Source organism: Leptinotarsa decemlineata, unplaced genomic scaffold, assembly GCF_025532065.1.
Source record: "Leptinotarsa decemlineata unplaced genomic scaffold, Ldec_3_MD MMD2_P_RNA_scaffold_11, whole genome shotgun sequence".
Lineage (NCBI taxonomy): Eukaryota > Metazoa > Arthropoda > Insecta > Coleoptera > Chrysomelidae > Leptinotarsa > Leptinotarsa decemlineata.
In genome coordinates this window covers 2,789,937-2,805,086 of record NW_027412525.1, presented here as the reverse complement: position 1 = coordinate 2,805,086, position 15,150 = coordinate 2,789,937, and the positions used below count along the sequence as shown (strand labels likewise).

General features: G+C 34.9%; 1 protein-coding gene across 1 annotated transcript; it reads left to right on the top strand.

The window, feature by feature from the left end:
* Positions 1-3,418: 3,418 nt before the first annotated feature.
* Srp54k (Signal recognition particle 54k) lies at positions 3,419-13,286 on the top strand. The gene is made up of 8 exons (XM_023163346.2): positions 3,419-3,601; positions 3,660-3,836; positions 3,886-4,115; positions 6,416-6,566; positions 6,636-6,784; positions 7,874-8,135; positions 8,194-8,386; positions 12,868-13,286. Exons 1-8 carry the CDS (start codon positions 3,524-3,526, stop codon positions 13,152-13,154), a joined length of 1,527 nt encoding a protein of 508 aa, XP_023019114.1. The 5' UTR covers positions 3,419-3,523; the 3' UTR covers positions 13,155-13,286.
* The last annotated feature ends 1,864 nt before the right edge of the window (positions 13,287-15,150 follow it).

Here is a 15,150-nt window from a genome sequence, read left to right as displayed (position 1 = left end):
TTGTTATTTTTTAACTCCTAATATGTGGATGATGAAGACAATTATTATCTCATTATGTTTTAACTTCATAAGTTGTTTAGTTATAAATATATTTATATAAAATTTTATTTAGATCCTAGGTCGCATCTTATTTTATATTGTTATTCAATCGGGTGCAATTTTATTGTATATATCAGATAAGATTGTGATTTTATATTGTGATTACTGAAAAATGGCAGTTTTGCCTCAATGTTGTATTATTTGTATTTTTAAATATATTGAAATGTAACTAATTCTACGTTTTGCTACAATAAATTATGTTGAACTAATAACGGTACTTTATTAACTTATCAACCTAAATGTCAAAAATCAATTCAACAAACATCTCAAATTAATTCTTGTCAAGTTTAAGTTACCCCTGTTTATGAATTGTAAGAATTAGTTGCAGGCAAGTATTTTAAAAAATGAAATTGGGAAAAATAATGAACCTGAGATTCAAATATTTGGAAGCCTTGCGTTATTGGTTTAAACTATTCAACTTCTTCATATTTATACAAAAAAAGAATGTGGCAAAAGACAGGAAGAAAGTAATCAACTTTTCACAAACTCTTTACAAATATGTGTTGCTGTGTGAAATTTTTTCAGAAACTAGAAAAAAATCCATCCTAAACAACTACTTTCATGGATATGAACACTGAAAATCAGTTTTTCCCATTCCATCTTCTGCTAACTGAACTACTTCAAAAATATGTTATTCAATTATCCATAACTGAATTTTCACAACAAATTTTATTTATAACGTGTTTAGCTACTGTTACACCAAACTATTCTAGAATGTGTTTTTTATTAACAGATGAAGTAGTCTACTTCAGGAGATGGAGTAGTCTTCTTCACATTGGTTAGTGAAACTCGCGTCGAGAAGAGTATTGAAGTTCTATTTTTTGGGAATAGTGCTTGTTTAGGATCATTCCCAATAAATACACAATAATTAGTAATTACAAGAAACTCTCAGTGAAGTGTTCACAGTGGCTCTCAGAAATGATAATACAATTATTATTATAAAAGTATAAGTAAAAAAGAGTGAAAGTTTCTCCACAGTATTGCTTTAACTAGCAGTGTCACTCTTACCGGAACCTTTGATGTTTGTGTCTCACAGTTTCATTTTTTCAGAACCACGAGTGGATTTGTCAGGGTTTGACAGTTTATACACCGCTAAACAAGTGAATAATAGATATAATGTAATGTGGAATATTATGAAATGCTTTGAATTTTTTATTCAAATTGTTCCACGTTTTCAATCGCTTCTTGTCTGTTTCAAATTTTGCAATCGATTTGAAAATAAGGTATCGAAGAGCTAAAGGGACCCACAACTTCAAACATAGCTCAGAACTGGATGGAATGAAATATTTTTTGCATACGGTAAGAATGATATAAAACGTATAAAATCGTATCGAAGAGTTTCTAACAAATGAAAAAAAATTGATTTGCTTGTCCAACGCAACCGGTTGTCTTGAGATGCCACAAAATTGAAACATACATGTACGCAGGTGGTTATTCTCAACTGAAGGTGGTCACCCTGTCCATATCATAAAAAAATGTTGCTGGTTGGTTTTAGCTAGGATGCCCTTGTAACGTGATTCCTGTTCTCTGAGGAACGTTGCACAAGGTTTTTTGAAGTAAAACTTCTTTACGTACGCTTGACTTGGGGAGTAAGCTGGTGAATGCGTGATGAGAATGTTGCGAAAAGCGTGATTGGGAGAGGCAAACGGAAGTTGGATGGGAAGTATAAGTTAGTGAAGATAGAAAAAGAGAAGTTACGTTTCTTATATTACTTTAGGGGCAAGAGAGAGAGGTGGCAGCACACATTTACGGTCGAGTAGACTCTGAAGAATTTGAGAAAACTATCATACATTGCCACTAATTTTAGCAGGTTTCAATGTTAATTTCGCGTCCGGAGATGGACAACTCTTGGTAAACTTTCTACAAGATAAATTAGAACCTCAAATGAAAATAACAAATGAGTCTACCACAAGACATGGAACAAAGTAAAGACACACCCGAAGAAGCCCTTGTATGGCGAAACACGTGTTGCGTTTTTGTAGAAATGTTTGGTGAAAATCTCACAATGAAGTGGTTTTTTGAATCCATGGAACAACAATCGATGCAGGTTTCTCTAGATATCTTTCAAATTTTCATTCAAAAACATATGTTTCATATTTCTCATACCATGAGCCTATTATTTAGGTCTTAGAATCAACTAAAGTAATTACTGATGTATCCGATAATGAAAATAAGAAATAAAAATGAAAAATCTGTTAAAAAATGGTAACTTTTCAATTAAAACCCATAATAGATCTAAATATTTGTAGAAAATTAATATATGTATTTGAATATACATGTGTGTATTATTTATTGAAAGAATATTCGATATTTGGTTTTCTAATAAATCTTTGATTGCATTCAAAAAATAATTCAATGACTACATATCAAACTGATAAAATTCTTCTGATAATCTGACTATTGTTGGAAATGTTTGGTTAATGACATCCAGAAAATATGCAACAAATAAGAACACAACAATTTAATCGAATTCATTTCATTTATTTATTCATTAAGCCTTGAATGAAAATATATAATTTTTGTATCTGCTACAAATACACCTCTTGAATACATTTAAAAATATAAGTACAAAAGACACAAATTCGTTGCCCTAAATGTAATAGAAATGAAAGATTCCTAATTTATCAATATTTGAGTGTGGAAAAATTTGAAATTGATCAAATCAATCTGCATTGCCCTCAGGAAGGGTTGAAAAAATATTTTTTTTTGACATATTTTCGCTTATTTCTCCATTAATAGTGGATGATCGTTGATAGATTCTTCACTGAAATATAGCATAAATATCATGTACAAGATCAAATCAATTTTCAGCGCCGTAAGGGAGGGTGAAAAAAATAAAAACTGATTTTTTTGGCATATTTTTAATGAAACGCTTGATGTATGTACAACCATTTTAATATGAATGTGGTCGGTAGGCATTTTTTTACCAATTATGGTGCTAATCAAAAGATAAACAGCTAATCTTAATAACTGCAATGTGTAACATAGGTTATGTTTAGTGTTTTGAGTTGTTAACTAGTGAATTTGTGGGAGTAATTGATGCAATTAAATAGAGAAAATAACTTTTGTCTAAATAAATAGGTCAATTAAACAAGTGTTGATGTAATCATTATAGACATAAGGAACTACTTCGGTTAATGTAAAGCACAAGAATCTACAATGAATTGTAAAAAAAACACACAAGACTTCATTTTTTGTTTTACCGTTTAATTTAGTTCTGATTTATGGACGAAAAACTTCCCTGTAGAACAAGAACAGAATACTATGATATTCTGTGGAACAAGTATAACAGCGGCAGCGCTGCATATTGCAGAATATTCAATGTCAAATGTCAATACTGTTAATGGAAAAAGGTCCAACGTGACAGACCATGAAATAAACAATAGCAAAGAGTAATAATTAATAATTTTCATAAGGTATCAAAATGGTGTTAGCAGATTTGGGTCGTAAAATAACGACTGCTTTGCAGTCCCTCAGCAAGGCGACAATTATCAACGAGGAGGTATTGAAACAACATATGTTTGGATTATGATTCAGGACTTAACTTTTTTAAATTCTAGGTCCTGAATGGAATGCTCAAAGATATATGTCTAGCTCTCATAGAAGCCGATGTAAATATTAGATTAGTCAAATCTCTCCGAGAAAATGTAAAGTCTGTTATTGATTTTGAGGAAATGGCTGGAGGCCTAAATAAACGACGTATGATACAAAGCGCAGTATTCAAGGAACTTGTCAAAGTAATGAATCCCATTATTAATCGTCTTTCAATATTAACATAGTTTCTAGCTTGTAGATCCCAATGTAAAACCGTATCAGCCAGTCAAGGGAAAACCCAATGTTATTATGTTTGTTGGTTTACAAGGGTCTGGAAAAACAACAACCTGTACAAAATTAGCATATCATTATCAGAAAAAGAACTGGAAATCTTGTCTTGTCTGTGCGGATACTTTCCGAGCAGGAGCGTATGACCAAGTTAAGCAGAATTGCACCAAGGCTAGAATACCATTTTATGGAAGGTTAGAAGTAATTATAACTGAAGTTTTTCCCAATTTTTTTCTATTGGTTTCATAAGGTCAATGAGTAAAATATCAAAATTTTTGAATGTGTCTGCATTCTTTTATACATGGGTTAAAATATTGTCTAAAATAACCTATACGAAAATTTATGAAGAGGTCACTTATACTGACTTAAGGATCCAAAATTCTTGCCCATCATATTCACTCTTCGTTAAGAAATCAATTAATTTGTTTGATGACTACTTCATCTAGCTATTTTTGTACATAGCAGGGACTTTGAAATCTATGTTAAGTTTTATATTTGCTCTAAAAATTATTCTCGGTCTGTTATCAGTTTTTAGAAACACAAGCTTGTTAGACACATCAATTAAATTATAAGTAAAATGAATAGAAAGATTTTTCAACATCCTATTTTATATATCAATATACTACATCAGGAGATTACCACAAAAAATACTCTATCTTCTGATAAACTGATTAATGTAATATAATGGATGTTTTGTTGATATTTTTTTCTACAAGTTTCTGAATTTTCTGAATGGTCACTAAATTCAATAGGTAATTTATTGTATAGCCCAATTTCGGTATATCTGTTCTCTTTAGCCTATCAGCTGATTTATTTTTCATATTGTGTTAGTATACGTCCTTATGAGTGACCCCATTCCTTTAATTCTATCGAATAAAAATCAAATTATCATAAACAATGAAAAATATAATCAAGAATGAATTCTGAGATTTTTCACTAATATAATATTCATTATTCATTCAGTTATTACTTCATAAAGTGTTTATTACTGAATATTTATAAATATTACTCTGTTAACGCATTCACTACTGATGAATTTTGGGATACTTTATCTGGTGGCTGACTTATATTTTCATGGAACTCATATTGGTCTCATCAAATTATTACTATGATTGGTTCAAAGATATGTTCTTTAAAAAAATCGAAAAATTAATGAAAAAAGATAAGATATTTGAAGGAATCATGCACAGTAGGTATAGAAAGGCAAGTTTTAAAGGACATTTTGCACAATATGTGGTGTCTCTTCGTTTTTTTTGCCGCACATTACAAACATGTTCAACATTTGCCTGTGGAAGTAGGCTCCAGACCTATCCTAGTTGTTTGCCTTATAATATGAAGACGTAGAGATTCTCCTCATATTTAGACTTCTTGTATTCTTGTGTTTTTTTTTTGTGACAGATTCAGAGCTAATTCATATGAATTAAAATAGTTATCCATAAATGATAACGTCCTGTGCAAAGCTTTTCCTCCATCAAATTCATAACTAATTTCATCGTCAGAATTGCATAATAAACATTCAAGTTCCTTTTGTGTATAAGAACGCTTAAATTTACGTTTCTTACCCGTTTCTGAGATGTCTTTTCTAGACCGCCCTGGAATAGCGTCATCCATTTTTTTAAAGAGAACTCGCATAATAAAAACATTTTACAGTACTACACCGAGGTGCTTAGACCAAATAAATGCAGTTCTAGTCAGTGCTGAAGAACAACTGTTCATTTGTAACAAGGTTATATGAATGACATTGGAAGACGCTATGCGCACTGTACTGTTGTAGTTGTATGACGCCTTCAGACGTCAGGAGCAGTGAATGGGTTAAGTCGAGTAGTATTAATCCTGGACTCTGCCTAAAAATTGGAAAATTAAAAATATTTTTTACTACTATGGCCAGCTAGTATAGTTTTTTTTCAAAAAGCATTGAATCTATAAGATAATTGATAATCCTGTTTTTAATACATAATTGGTTCGTCATTTTTAATTCTTCATGAATATAAGCAGCTTACTGGTCATGGAAATGAAAGAGTAAGTGAAGCATACTATTGAATGTAGTTATTGATGAAAATTTCTTTGCCTCATCCATAAAATATTTTACAGTATATTTCAGTTACAAATTGAGAGGGGTATATTTTTAAAAGAGATTCATTTTTGGGAAAGAAGGGTTTTGGCTTTCTACTTCTCCATTTCAGTTATCTTTTTATAAAAACCTGTCAGATACCTTTTAAGTGTATTATATACTGGTATGACTTGTGATGACATTCATATTAGTGGGCAGCTTAGAGTAGATTTACCAAAAACAAATGAATACTTTTCTCTTCAGGAATATACATTATATGAATGTTTAAAAGTAATTTCTTTTTCTGTGATTTTACTCATGAACCTTTTTCAATCTTATTTTTTTGTAGTAATATTTCTTCACAATTGGTAGGTATCTAAGTATTTTATTTTGCCATACAAATAATGAAATAGTTCACTATTATAACAAGAATTGCTTTTTCAGTTACACAGAAGTTGACCCTGTTGTTATTGCTCAAGATGGTGTAGACATGTTTAAAAAAGAAGGTTTTGAAATTATAATTGTTGATACAAGTGGTCGACACAAACAAGAAGAATCATTATTTGAAGAAATGTTAGCAGTTTCTAACGCTGTGGTGAGTAATATTCATATATTTTTTGAGGTTTGGTCATTTGTTGTCTGTTTTGAGTAAATGATTTTTTAGAAACCTGACAATATCATTTTCGTCATGGATGCCACTATTGGTCAAGCTTGCGAATCTCAAGCTAAAGCTTTCAAACAAAAAGTTGATGTTGGTTCAGTAATAATCACAAAATTAGATGGACACGCCAAAGGTGGAGGAGCCCTCAGTGCGTAAGTTATGGTGTTACTCGATTGAAAAAATGTATATTGGTTATGATTTTGTTTTCCAAAATTAATTCTCAAGTTCCCTGCAAGTGGCCGTCGACGGATATCTCTTGAATACTTTTACCATCAACGCTGGTGTTCCCCAGTGATCTATATTGTATCCAACCATCGTTCTATTGTATATCAACGACCTCTTGGAAAAAAAAAACAAGAATCTAATATGTTGCTTGTTTCGTCACTCTATTTGGATTCCAGGACATCGGCGGCGGATGCACATTTTCTCTGGCTGCAGGAATGCAATCTCCTGCTGTATATCTTGATAAGAATCTAGAAGTAATTTCAAATTGGGGTGAAATTAAATTCACTGCCACAAAAACCCAGGCATTGCTTCTCTGCAAAAAGCTAAATGTCTCCGAACCGGATATAATAATGTCAGGTCAGACAATTCCACTTTCTGCTTCGATAAGTTTGTTAGGGGTTAAGGGGTTAAAATAGGCAATATGTCTTGGCACAATAATGTCGCTGGGATTGCAAAAGCCGATTCTCAAACGCTTGGAACAATGTTCTGAACCAGAACACTGTACACACTTCAGCAACTTTTGATCTTCATAAAGCTTAGATCAGTACTCCTTTGGAGTATTGTTCTCATGTATGAAGCTCCGCCCCTAAGCATACCCTGAAGCTCCAGAAAAGAGACATCCGCCTGATTGGAGACGCGAACATCTCTTACGACCTTAATAGTCTGGAACATCGAAAAAAGGTTGGAGATTTGTCTCTTATCTATAGATACTTCCACGGGAAATGTTAAAGTGACTTGCCACATTTGATTCCACCAAGAACGGTACATATTAGAAATACGCGACGGACTGTGGCTGCTCATTGTTTTGAACTTCACTGTTCAGAACTCTTTCATTTGGAGAACTGCGCTTTAGTGGAATGAACTTTCTGAGAACGTTTTTCCAAATGGATTCCAACAACTCAAAGCCAATGTAAATCACTACTTTCGCACAGGCACCACTCTAAGAGCGCCTTAAGGATTTCCCAGTAGTGCTTGTGTTTTGTCTTTAAAAAAAATTGTATTTAATTTTTTTTCAGGGTTGCAGCTACAAATAGTCCTATTATATTTATTGGTACTGGAGAACACATTGATGATCTAGAACCTTTCAAGACGAAACCATTCATCAGTAAATTGTTAGGAATGGGAGATATTGAAGGTCTCATCGATAAGGTGAATGAGCTGAAATTGGAAGATAATGAGGAATTATTGGAAAAAATTAAACATGGACAGTTCACTTTGAGAGATATGTACGAACAATTTCAAAATATTATGAAAATGGGCCCATTCTCCCAAATAATGGTTAGTAACCATTTTCTGAATGTTTGGACTAATATTTCTAAATATTTTCATTTCCCAGGGCATGATTCCAGGATTCAGTCAAGATTTTATGTCAAAAGGCAGTGAACAGGAATCAATGAACAGATTAAAGAGGTTGATGACAATTATGGATAGTATGAATGATGGAGAATTGGATAACAGAGATGGTGCTAAGTTATTCACTAAACAGAACGGTAGGGTCACAAGAGTTGCACAAGGATCAGGAGTAACAGGTAGGAACTGATGAAAATAAAATGATGGAAGTACAAGAGTTCTACTAGAACACAACTAAGAAATATTTCAAAGAATGCCAAAGGCTGAAATATAGCTTTTGCCACATAACTTGTTAAAAGTCAAACTTTCGGCATCTGTCATTTAGGTTTAGGGAAATGGTAGAATTGCATACGGAATACAACTATTAACTACAATTATAGTTCAATTAATGTTAATTGATTCTTCCATTCGTTGAAAAATCAATTCATAATAAAAAATAATGTTTCTGTTGAACAAATTTTCACATTGAGTCTATAATATCTCTACCAAAAATCAACATTAACAATCACCTCTAGCATTCCTATCATTACATGTTTTATGTTGATTTTGGTGTTCTATTATTAATAATAGATACTGTTAAGTATAACATGAAATAAGTAAATTGAAGTGGCAAAGTTGGTCAGATGACAGTTATTCACTTACAATGGCATCAAAAAGTAGAAAGCTTGACAAATTAGAGAGTCAAAATTTTTTGGAAGTCAATTCAAAATTGAATTAATGCAAAAATAAATGTTGTACTATAGAGAAATATTGAAAATTTTTCATCAAAACTCTTAGGGAAAACATATATTATGAATCATATATGCATTCAAATTGGGAGGAATATTTCTGAAAAAACTTCCTACTAATATTGAATCAGAACGAAATCAATTTTTCTTTCACAGTTTTATCATAAAACATTATTTCTCAAGAAAGTGTTATCCTCAAAACTATCACTTCCCATGTCAAACTATATAATAATGATAATAATATGCTTCATTGCCCAAAGAACATTAGGTCTTATTGACAAAGCTACAAATTTTCATCAGTCTTCATAAACATATATATATATATATATATATATATATATATATATATATATATATATATATATATATATATATATATATATATATATATATATAAAATATGGTCAGGTGAATGAATAAACATCTTGAGACCATTATAATATATAGAGTGTTTCACTAGAGTAGAGGATGGTATGGATAATCTTAAGTCGTTAGATTGACTAAAGGCATAATAATTGGAGTAACCGCTAAATATCAATTTATGTTTGTTAATTAAACATACTGTTTCTAAAATAAATATTCCAAAAACTGTCAAGATTTTATGTAATTCAAATAGGAGACATCTCCTTTATATCGGCAGGTGTAGGCCAAGACTCGCCGAACACACACTCTCTTATTGACGATAACTCCGGGCACTCGCACAGGACATGCCTGACAGTCTCATCTTCCTGTTCACACATCCTGCATAGAGGTGTGTCCACTAGCCCCATATTATGTAGGTGTTTCCTTAGCTGACAGTGGCCAGTCAGAAATCCTACTGTAAGGCGTAGATTTTTCCTGGTCATCGCCAGATATTTCTTCGGCGCCAGCTTCCCAGGGTCGCCCAAGGTGATCCTGGCAAGATTACATCCTTTGATTTCATCCCATCTCTTTAAAGATTGAGCATGGGTGTAACATTTGACTAGTTCCGCAATTGTCGAAGTCATCAGGCGGTGGGTGCCACTTGGTCCTAAAATTCTTAGTCCAGCCGCTTCCTTGGCTAAAGAGTCGGCAATGCGATTACCTTTACTCCTTTCGTGCCCTTTAATCCACCTCAGGATAATGTTATTATCTACCGAGGCTTTGGCTAAATCTTGATGGCACTCTAGTGCTAGCCCCGAAGTAACACGGTGTCTGTTCAAGGCTAATAGTGCTTGTCTGCTATCAGTGCAGATTGTTATGTTTTTGCCCGAAATTCTTTTCTTGGTTATTTCTTTTGTGGCGATTGAGATACCAGCCAGTTCTGTTTGGACCACGCTGGTATTTCTCCCCATTCCCCATTTGATCCTTAGGCTTAGTGATCTGGAGTACACTCCACATCCTGAACCTTCTTTGGTTTTTGAGCCATCTGTATAAATCCGTATTGCATTTGTAGCATCTGACTCTGTGTTCTGCTTAATTTGTATTTTGTAGGGTTTATTAAACACAAACCTGGGTTCAATTGCATCACTTGTTGCCTGCAGCAGAGGTTGCGCAGTAAGCGCTTCCCGCCACAGGCCCAGCCTCAATCGACCCATTCCTACTTCTAGGTTTACACCAGCCGTGTGCAATCGTAACATGGCCATTAACGCAACCTCCGTAACGAACAGATCCAGAGGGGTCAGACCCGTGATTACTTCCATTGCCGCGGTTGGTGTTGTTCTCATGGCTCCTGTGATGTTTAAACAAGCCAGTCGCTGTATTTGATATAATTTTTGGATGGCCGTTGCTTGTAGAACTTTCGGTCCCCATGCAATGGCTCCATACGTTAACATAGGTCTTATTATTGCAGTGTAGATCCAGGCGACTACACGGGGTGAAAGACCCCATGCGCGTCCCACTGTCCACCGACATTGCTCATAAGCCACGTATGCTCTTTTTGCTCTACTCTGTAGATGAGAGTTCCATGTTAGCTTCTTGTCGAGGATAATACCAAGGTATTTCATCTCTTCAGAGAAGTTTAGTTGGCTTTTGAAGATTTGGGGAGGTTTTAAGCCCGTTAAACTTCTTTTCCTGGTGAAAAGGACCATCTCAGTCTTCTTGGGATTGATCGACAGTGAGTGTTCCTTATACCATGTTTCTATCAATTTGAGCCCATCCTGCGCTTTATCGCACAGTGTGTTTACAAATTTGCTGGTCTGCAAGATAACTATGTTATCTGCGTATGCAATTGTGTAGAATCCATTTTTGTTAAGGTGATTAATTAGGGTATCCAGAACTATGTTCCAGAGAAGGGGTGATAAGACCCCTCCCTGTGGACATCCCCTCATGACCAGTCCTTTAACTGTGATGTCTTCTACATTAATACTTATTGCTCTGCTAGAGAGCATCTGGAGTATCCATTCTCCTACTACCAGGGGTACATTCCTGGAGTGTAGTTGCTGGGTAATTGTTGGAAAGGTTGTTTTATCAAACGCTCCCTCAATATCTATGAATATACCTAGGGTGGATTCTTTGTTGTCCAATGATCTCTCGATTCTGCCAACCACATGGTGAAGGGCCGAATTAGTAGACCTTCCCGGGGTATATGCATGCTGATTCGGATGAAGTGGGTTGTTAACAAGTACTTCATCTCTTATGTACCGCTCACATAGCCTCTCCATGGTTTTTAAGAAAAACGATGTGAGATTAATTGGTCGGAATGCTTTTGGTAGGGTGTAGTCCATCCTACCTGGTTTGGGTATAAATACTACTCTTACTTCTCTCCACTTACTGGGAATTTACCTCAGAGCTAGAGAGGCTCTGAATATTCCAACCAGGTGTGGCATAAGAGTGTCCAGTCCCCACTGAAGTAGGGGGCAGGATGCCAATAGTCTTATGGTGGTCATTTGAGAGTGCCTTCTGTAGCCTAGAAGCTAGTGGAAAATCTTCGACTGCCTCACAATAGGCTCTCCAGGCTTCTCTTTGTTTTCGCCTGCAGACTTTTTTAAACTCTCTGAGGTTGGCTTGATATATAACCCAGTCCTCTTCGAGTCTTGTACGTTTTGCCTTGTTAAAGGTCGTTCTCGATGTCCTCCTGAGGTGTTCCAATTCAGGGCACCACCATGTGTTGGTTGTGCCATGCGTTTGAACCATCCTCATTGGACAGGATTCCTTATAGGCAGTGTCTATTTTGTTGTGGATAGATACTGTGTACCTTTCCAATTCTTCATTGTTGCCAGGAGTCAGGACCTCTGTTTCCCGCAGAGCTCCTCTTAAGAGTCGATTGTAGAGAGCTACATCCGTCCTCTTCAGGTCACGGGATTTTACAGTAGTCCTGAGATCCTGGCTTATCGTATAGGTCAGCCAGCGGTGGTCTGACATAGAGATATGGTCCGAGACTTGCCAGTCTTGGATTTTGTTTGATATTTCGGCTGTCGTGAGCGTGATATCTATCTTATAGCCCTTTTCTGAATGATGAACACCGTCTGCATTTGAGTTTTGCAACATACTCCCCAGAAAGGAATTCTATATCTTAAATGTGACTCAACAAGTGAGAAATAAACCGATTTAGCGGCAGACAAACCAAGATCCTTATATGTTATTCTCACTGCAAAACACAACTCCATACTACAAAAATCCTTTATAAATGAGGCTTCCATAGGTGGTACATTGCAAAGCCAAGCTCCTTCAAATGAGACTCATCCTCTGTTTGTCCCTGCAGATTTCACTACAAAGCAAATACTTGAAACCAGAGCTCAGAAACAAAGCTCTCAAATACAACACTAATTGTGCTGTCACGATAAAGGTCTCATAGCTTGGCTTTTTACTGAACTGCTGCTGTTCTATCCTGAAACTTGAAATCACTTACTAATAACTCCAATGATGTCGTGGCTTTGTTAAAAAAGAGTAATTGTACTTCCATTTGATTAATACTGTAATCATTTTTCAGATATTATATAATTATCCACAATGTTTTTTTTCTTTTATTGTAGAAAGGGAAGTAAAAGAACTGATCGCTCAATACACGAAGTTTGCTGCTGTGGTGAAGAAAATGGGTGGTATTAAAGGACTCTTCAAAGGAGGTGATATGGCTAAAAACGTCAATCACAACCAAATGGCCAAACTTAATCAACAGATGGCCAAGATGATGGATCCCAGAGTATTACATCAAATGGGAGGTATGTCAGGATTACAAAACATGATGAGACAGCTGCAAGCTGGTGCCGCCGGCGGTATGGGTGGCTTAGGAAATCTAATGAGTGGTTTTGGTGGTAAATAGCAGTTTTATTCAATTTTTGTTATTCCATCTATGATTTTATTATTTTCTTAATATATTTTGTGCAAATATTTTGTTTTTTTTGTTGTGGAACGATTTTTTATATATATTACAAAATAAATTGATTACCTTATACATGATTATTTTTCAATCAAAACAGCCCAACTAATTCCATATCAAAGCTTTGTAAGAGGGACAAATTCAGCGCTATTAATCTGTGGCAGACCACAGCCTAAAAGTCCAGATTTTATTCTTTCTGTTAGTGGCTCTGGCTCTGGATGGCGTCCCCATAAGGTGAGATGTAATTGACCTTACTTACTCAGACTTGTCATTTTGGGACAGTTGAGTCCAGCAGGGTATTTGTGGTTCAGCCTAGCACCACTGATGAGACCTACGGCAGGTCGAAGTAGCTCTGTCTGGTGTTGAGTCATAAATTCGTTGTGTTTGATCTCTGGTTTTCAACTAGTTGCCTTGCAGTGAAAAACCAAGCATGAGTCTCGTCGGCGGTTGATGTCGAAGTTTTGTTTTGCCATTGATCGTCTTGGGGAGCCTCGTTTTTCTTTGATATTCTAAGTCTCTGTCGATTCCATAGTTGGCATCTTCGTAAGGGGACACCTCATCGACCTTACTTAGGACATATTAAAGTTATGATACACTCCATCAATCGGCGCTTTGAATATCAAATCAGATTGAGCTCACTTACACACGACAAACAAATTTTTGTCTAGATGATATTCTAGTAACAGAGATATTAATTGAAGATGAACTTATCTCACTAAATTTCACCATGCAAGAGTTCATATAAAAAAGGGACAGATGCCTGACTTCTACCTACGTAGAACCTCTTAGTGGTTTTTTCCTTTCAAGTTTGAAACAAAAATATTTAAAAGAAAATTTGAACATTTTCAATGGTTGCATACATACAATACGCCCCTGACACTATTTTATCAATATAATTATTGAGAGTGAATTCTAATACCTTCCAATATTACATTACATGTTTTATAAACTTCCTAATGTGATTTCTTTATGTATCTTCCAAATGGAAGACTTCATTAATTCGTAGATCACAAGTTTTGACTTTTGAGGATCGAGTTATCTCGAAATATGCACTAGGTGAAATATCGAACTGTTTAGTTAATCTCTCTGCAGTTGATTCAGTGGGATGTCCACTGCACCACCTGCAGACAGAGTCAGGAAATAATTTCACAAGCATACACCGTTCTGAAGAGACCATGCCTGATACTGATGATGGAGCAAACACCCCGAAGCAGAAGCACAGGTGCCTGATGGTTTTATTTCAACTCTCTGCCCGGCATTAACTGGGTGGGTTGTTGTTTTACCGTTGGGTATCTGCCACACGTACCTACAAAGTTGTAGGTCTGCATGAGAGGAAAGCGGCAACCCTGAGCATGTCGTACATATATGCTCCTTCGTCAGGACAACTACAATAATAAGGTTATATATCTTGTAAAAATATACTTACTTATGTGAGAATAAAATATAAAATGGCTTAAAAAGGGTTATGAAAAACAAAATGACGAAATTTATCAAAATTTTACTGACAGTGTCAAGTGGGAAAATTCTGAATACTACTTGATCTTTTATTCTCTTTTTCATATTTTAGTAGGTGTGTGTAGGTTTTGTTAAGATTTTCAATGTCAGTTTATTTTATTCATTGAGAATTATTTGTGAATAATATGTATCACTTCTAAAAATATTCTTTCAGTTGTATTGATTTCTATATCTGAAATATGTGGGTTTTCGAAATTTATTCTATGAATTAATTGTTCCGTTAACGCACAAGAATTAACATTTAATCTGAGTCGCTCTTATGTGAAGTAACAAATACGAAGAATAAAAGTATTTTCCATACCCACACCCAGTCATGACGAATATCAAGTAGTTGAGGTCTAGCTACTTTTTGAATAACTCCATAAATACCAAGGTAGGCTATATTCTCTTCTGAGATTCAGCTTTGTGAATGTTCAAGATTGTG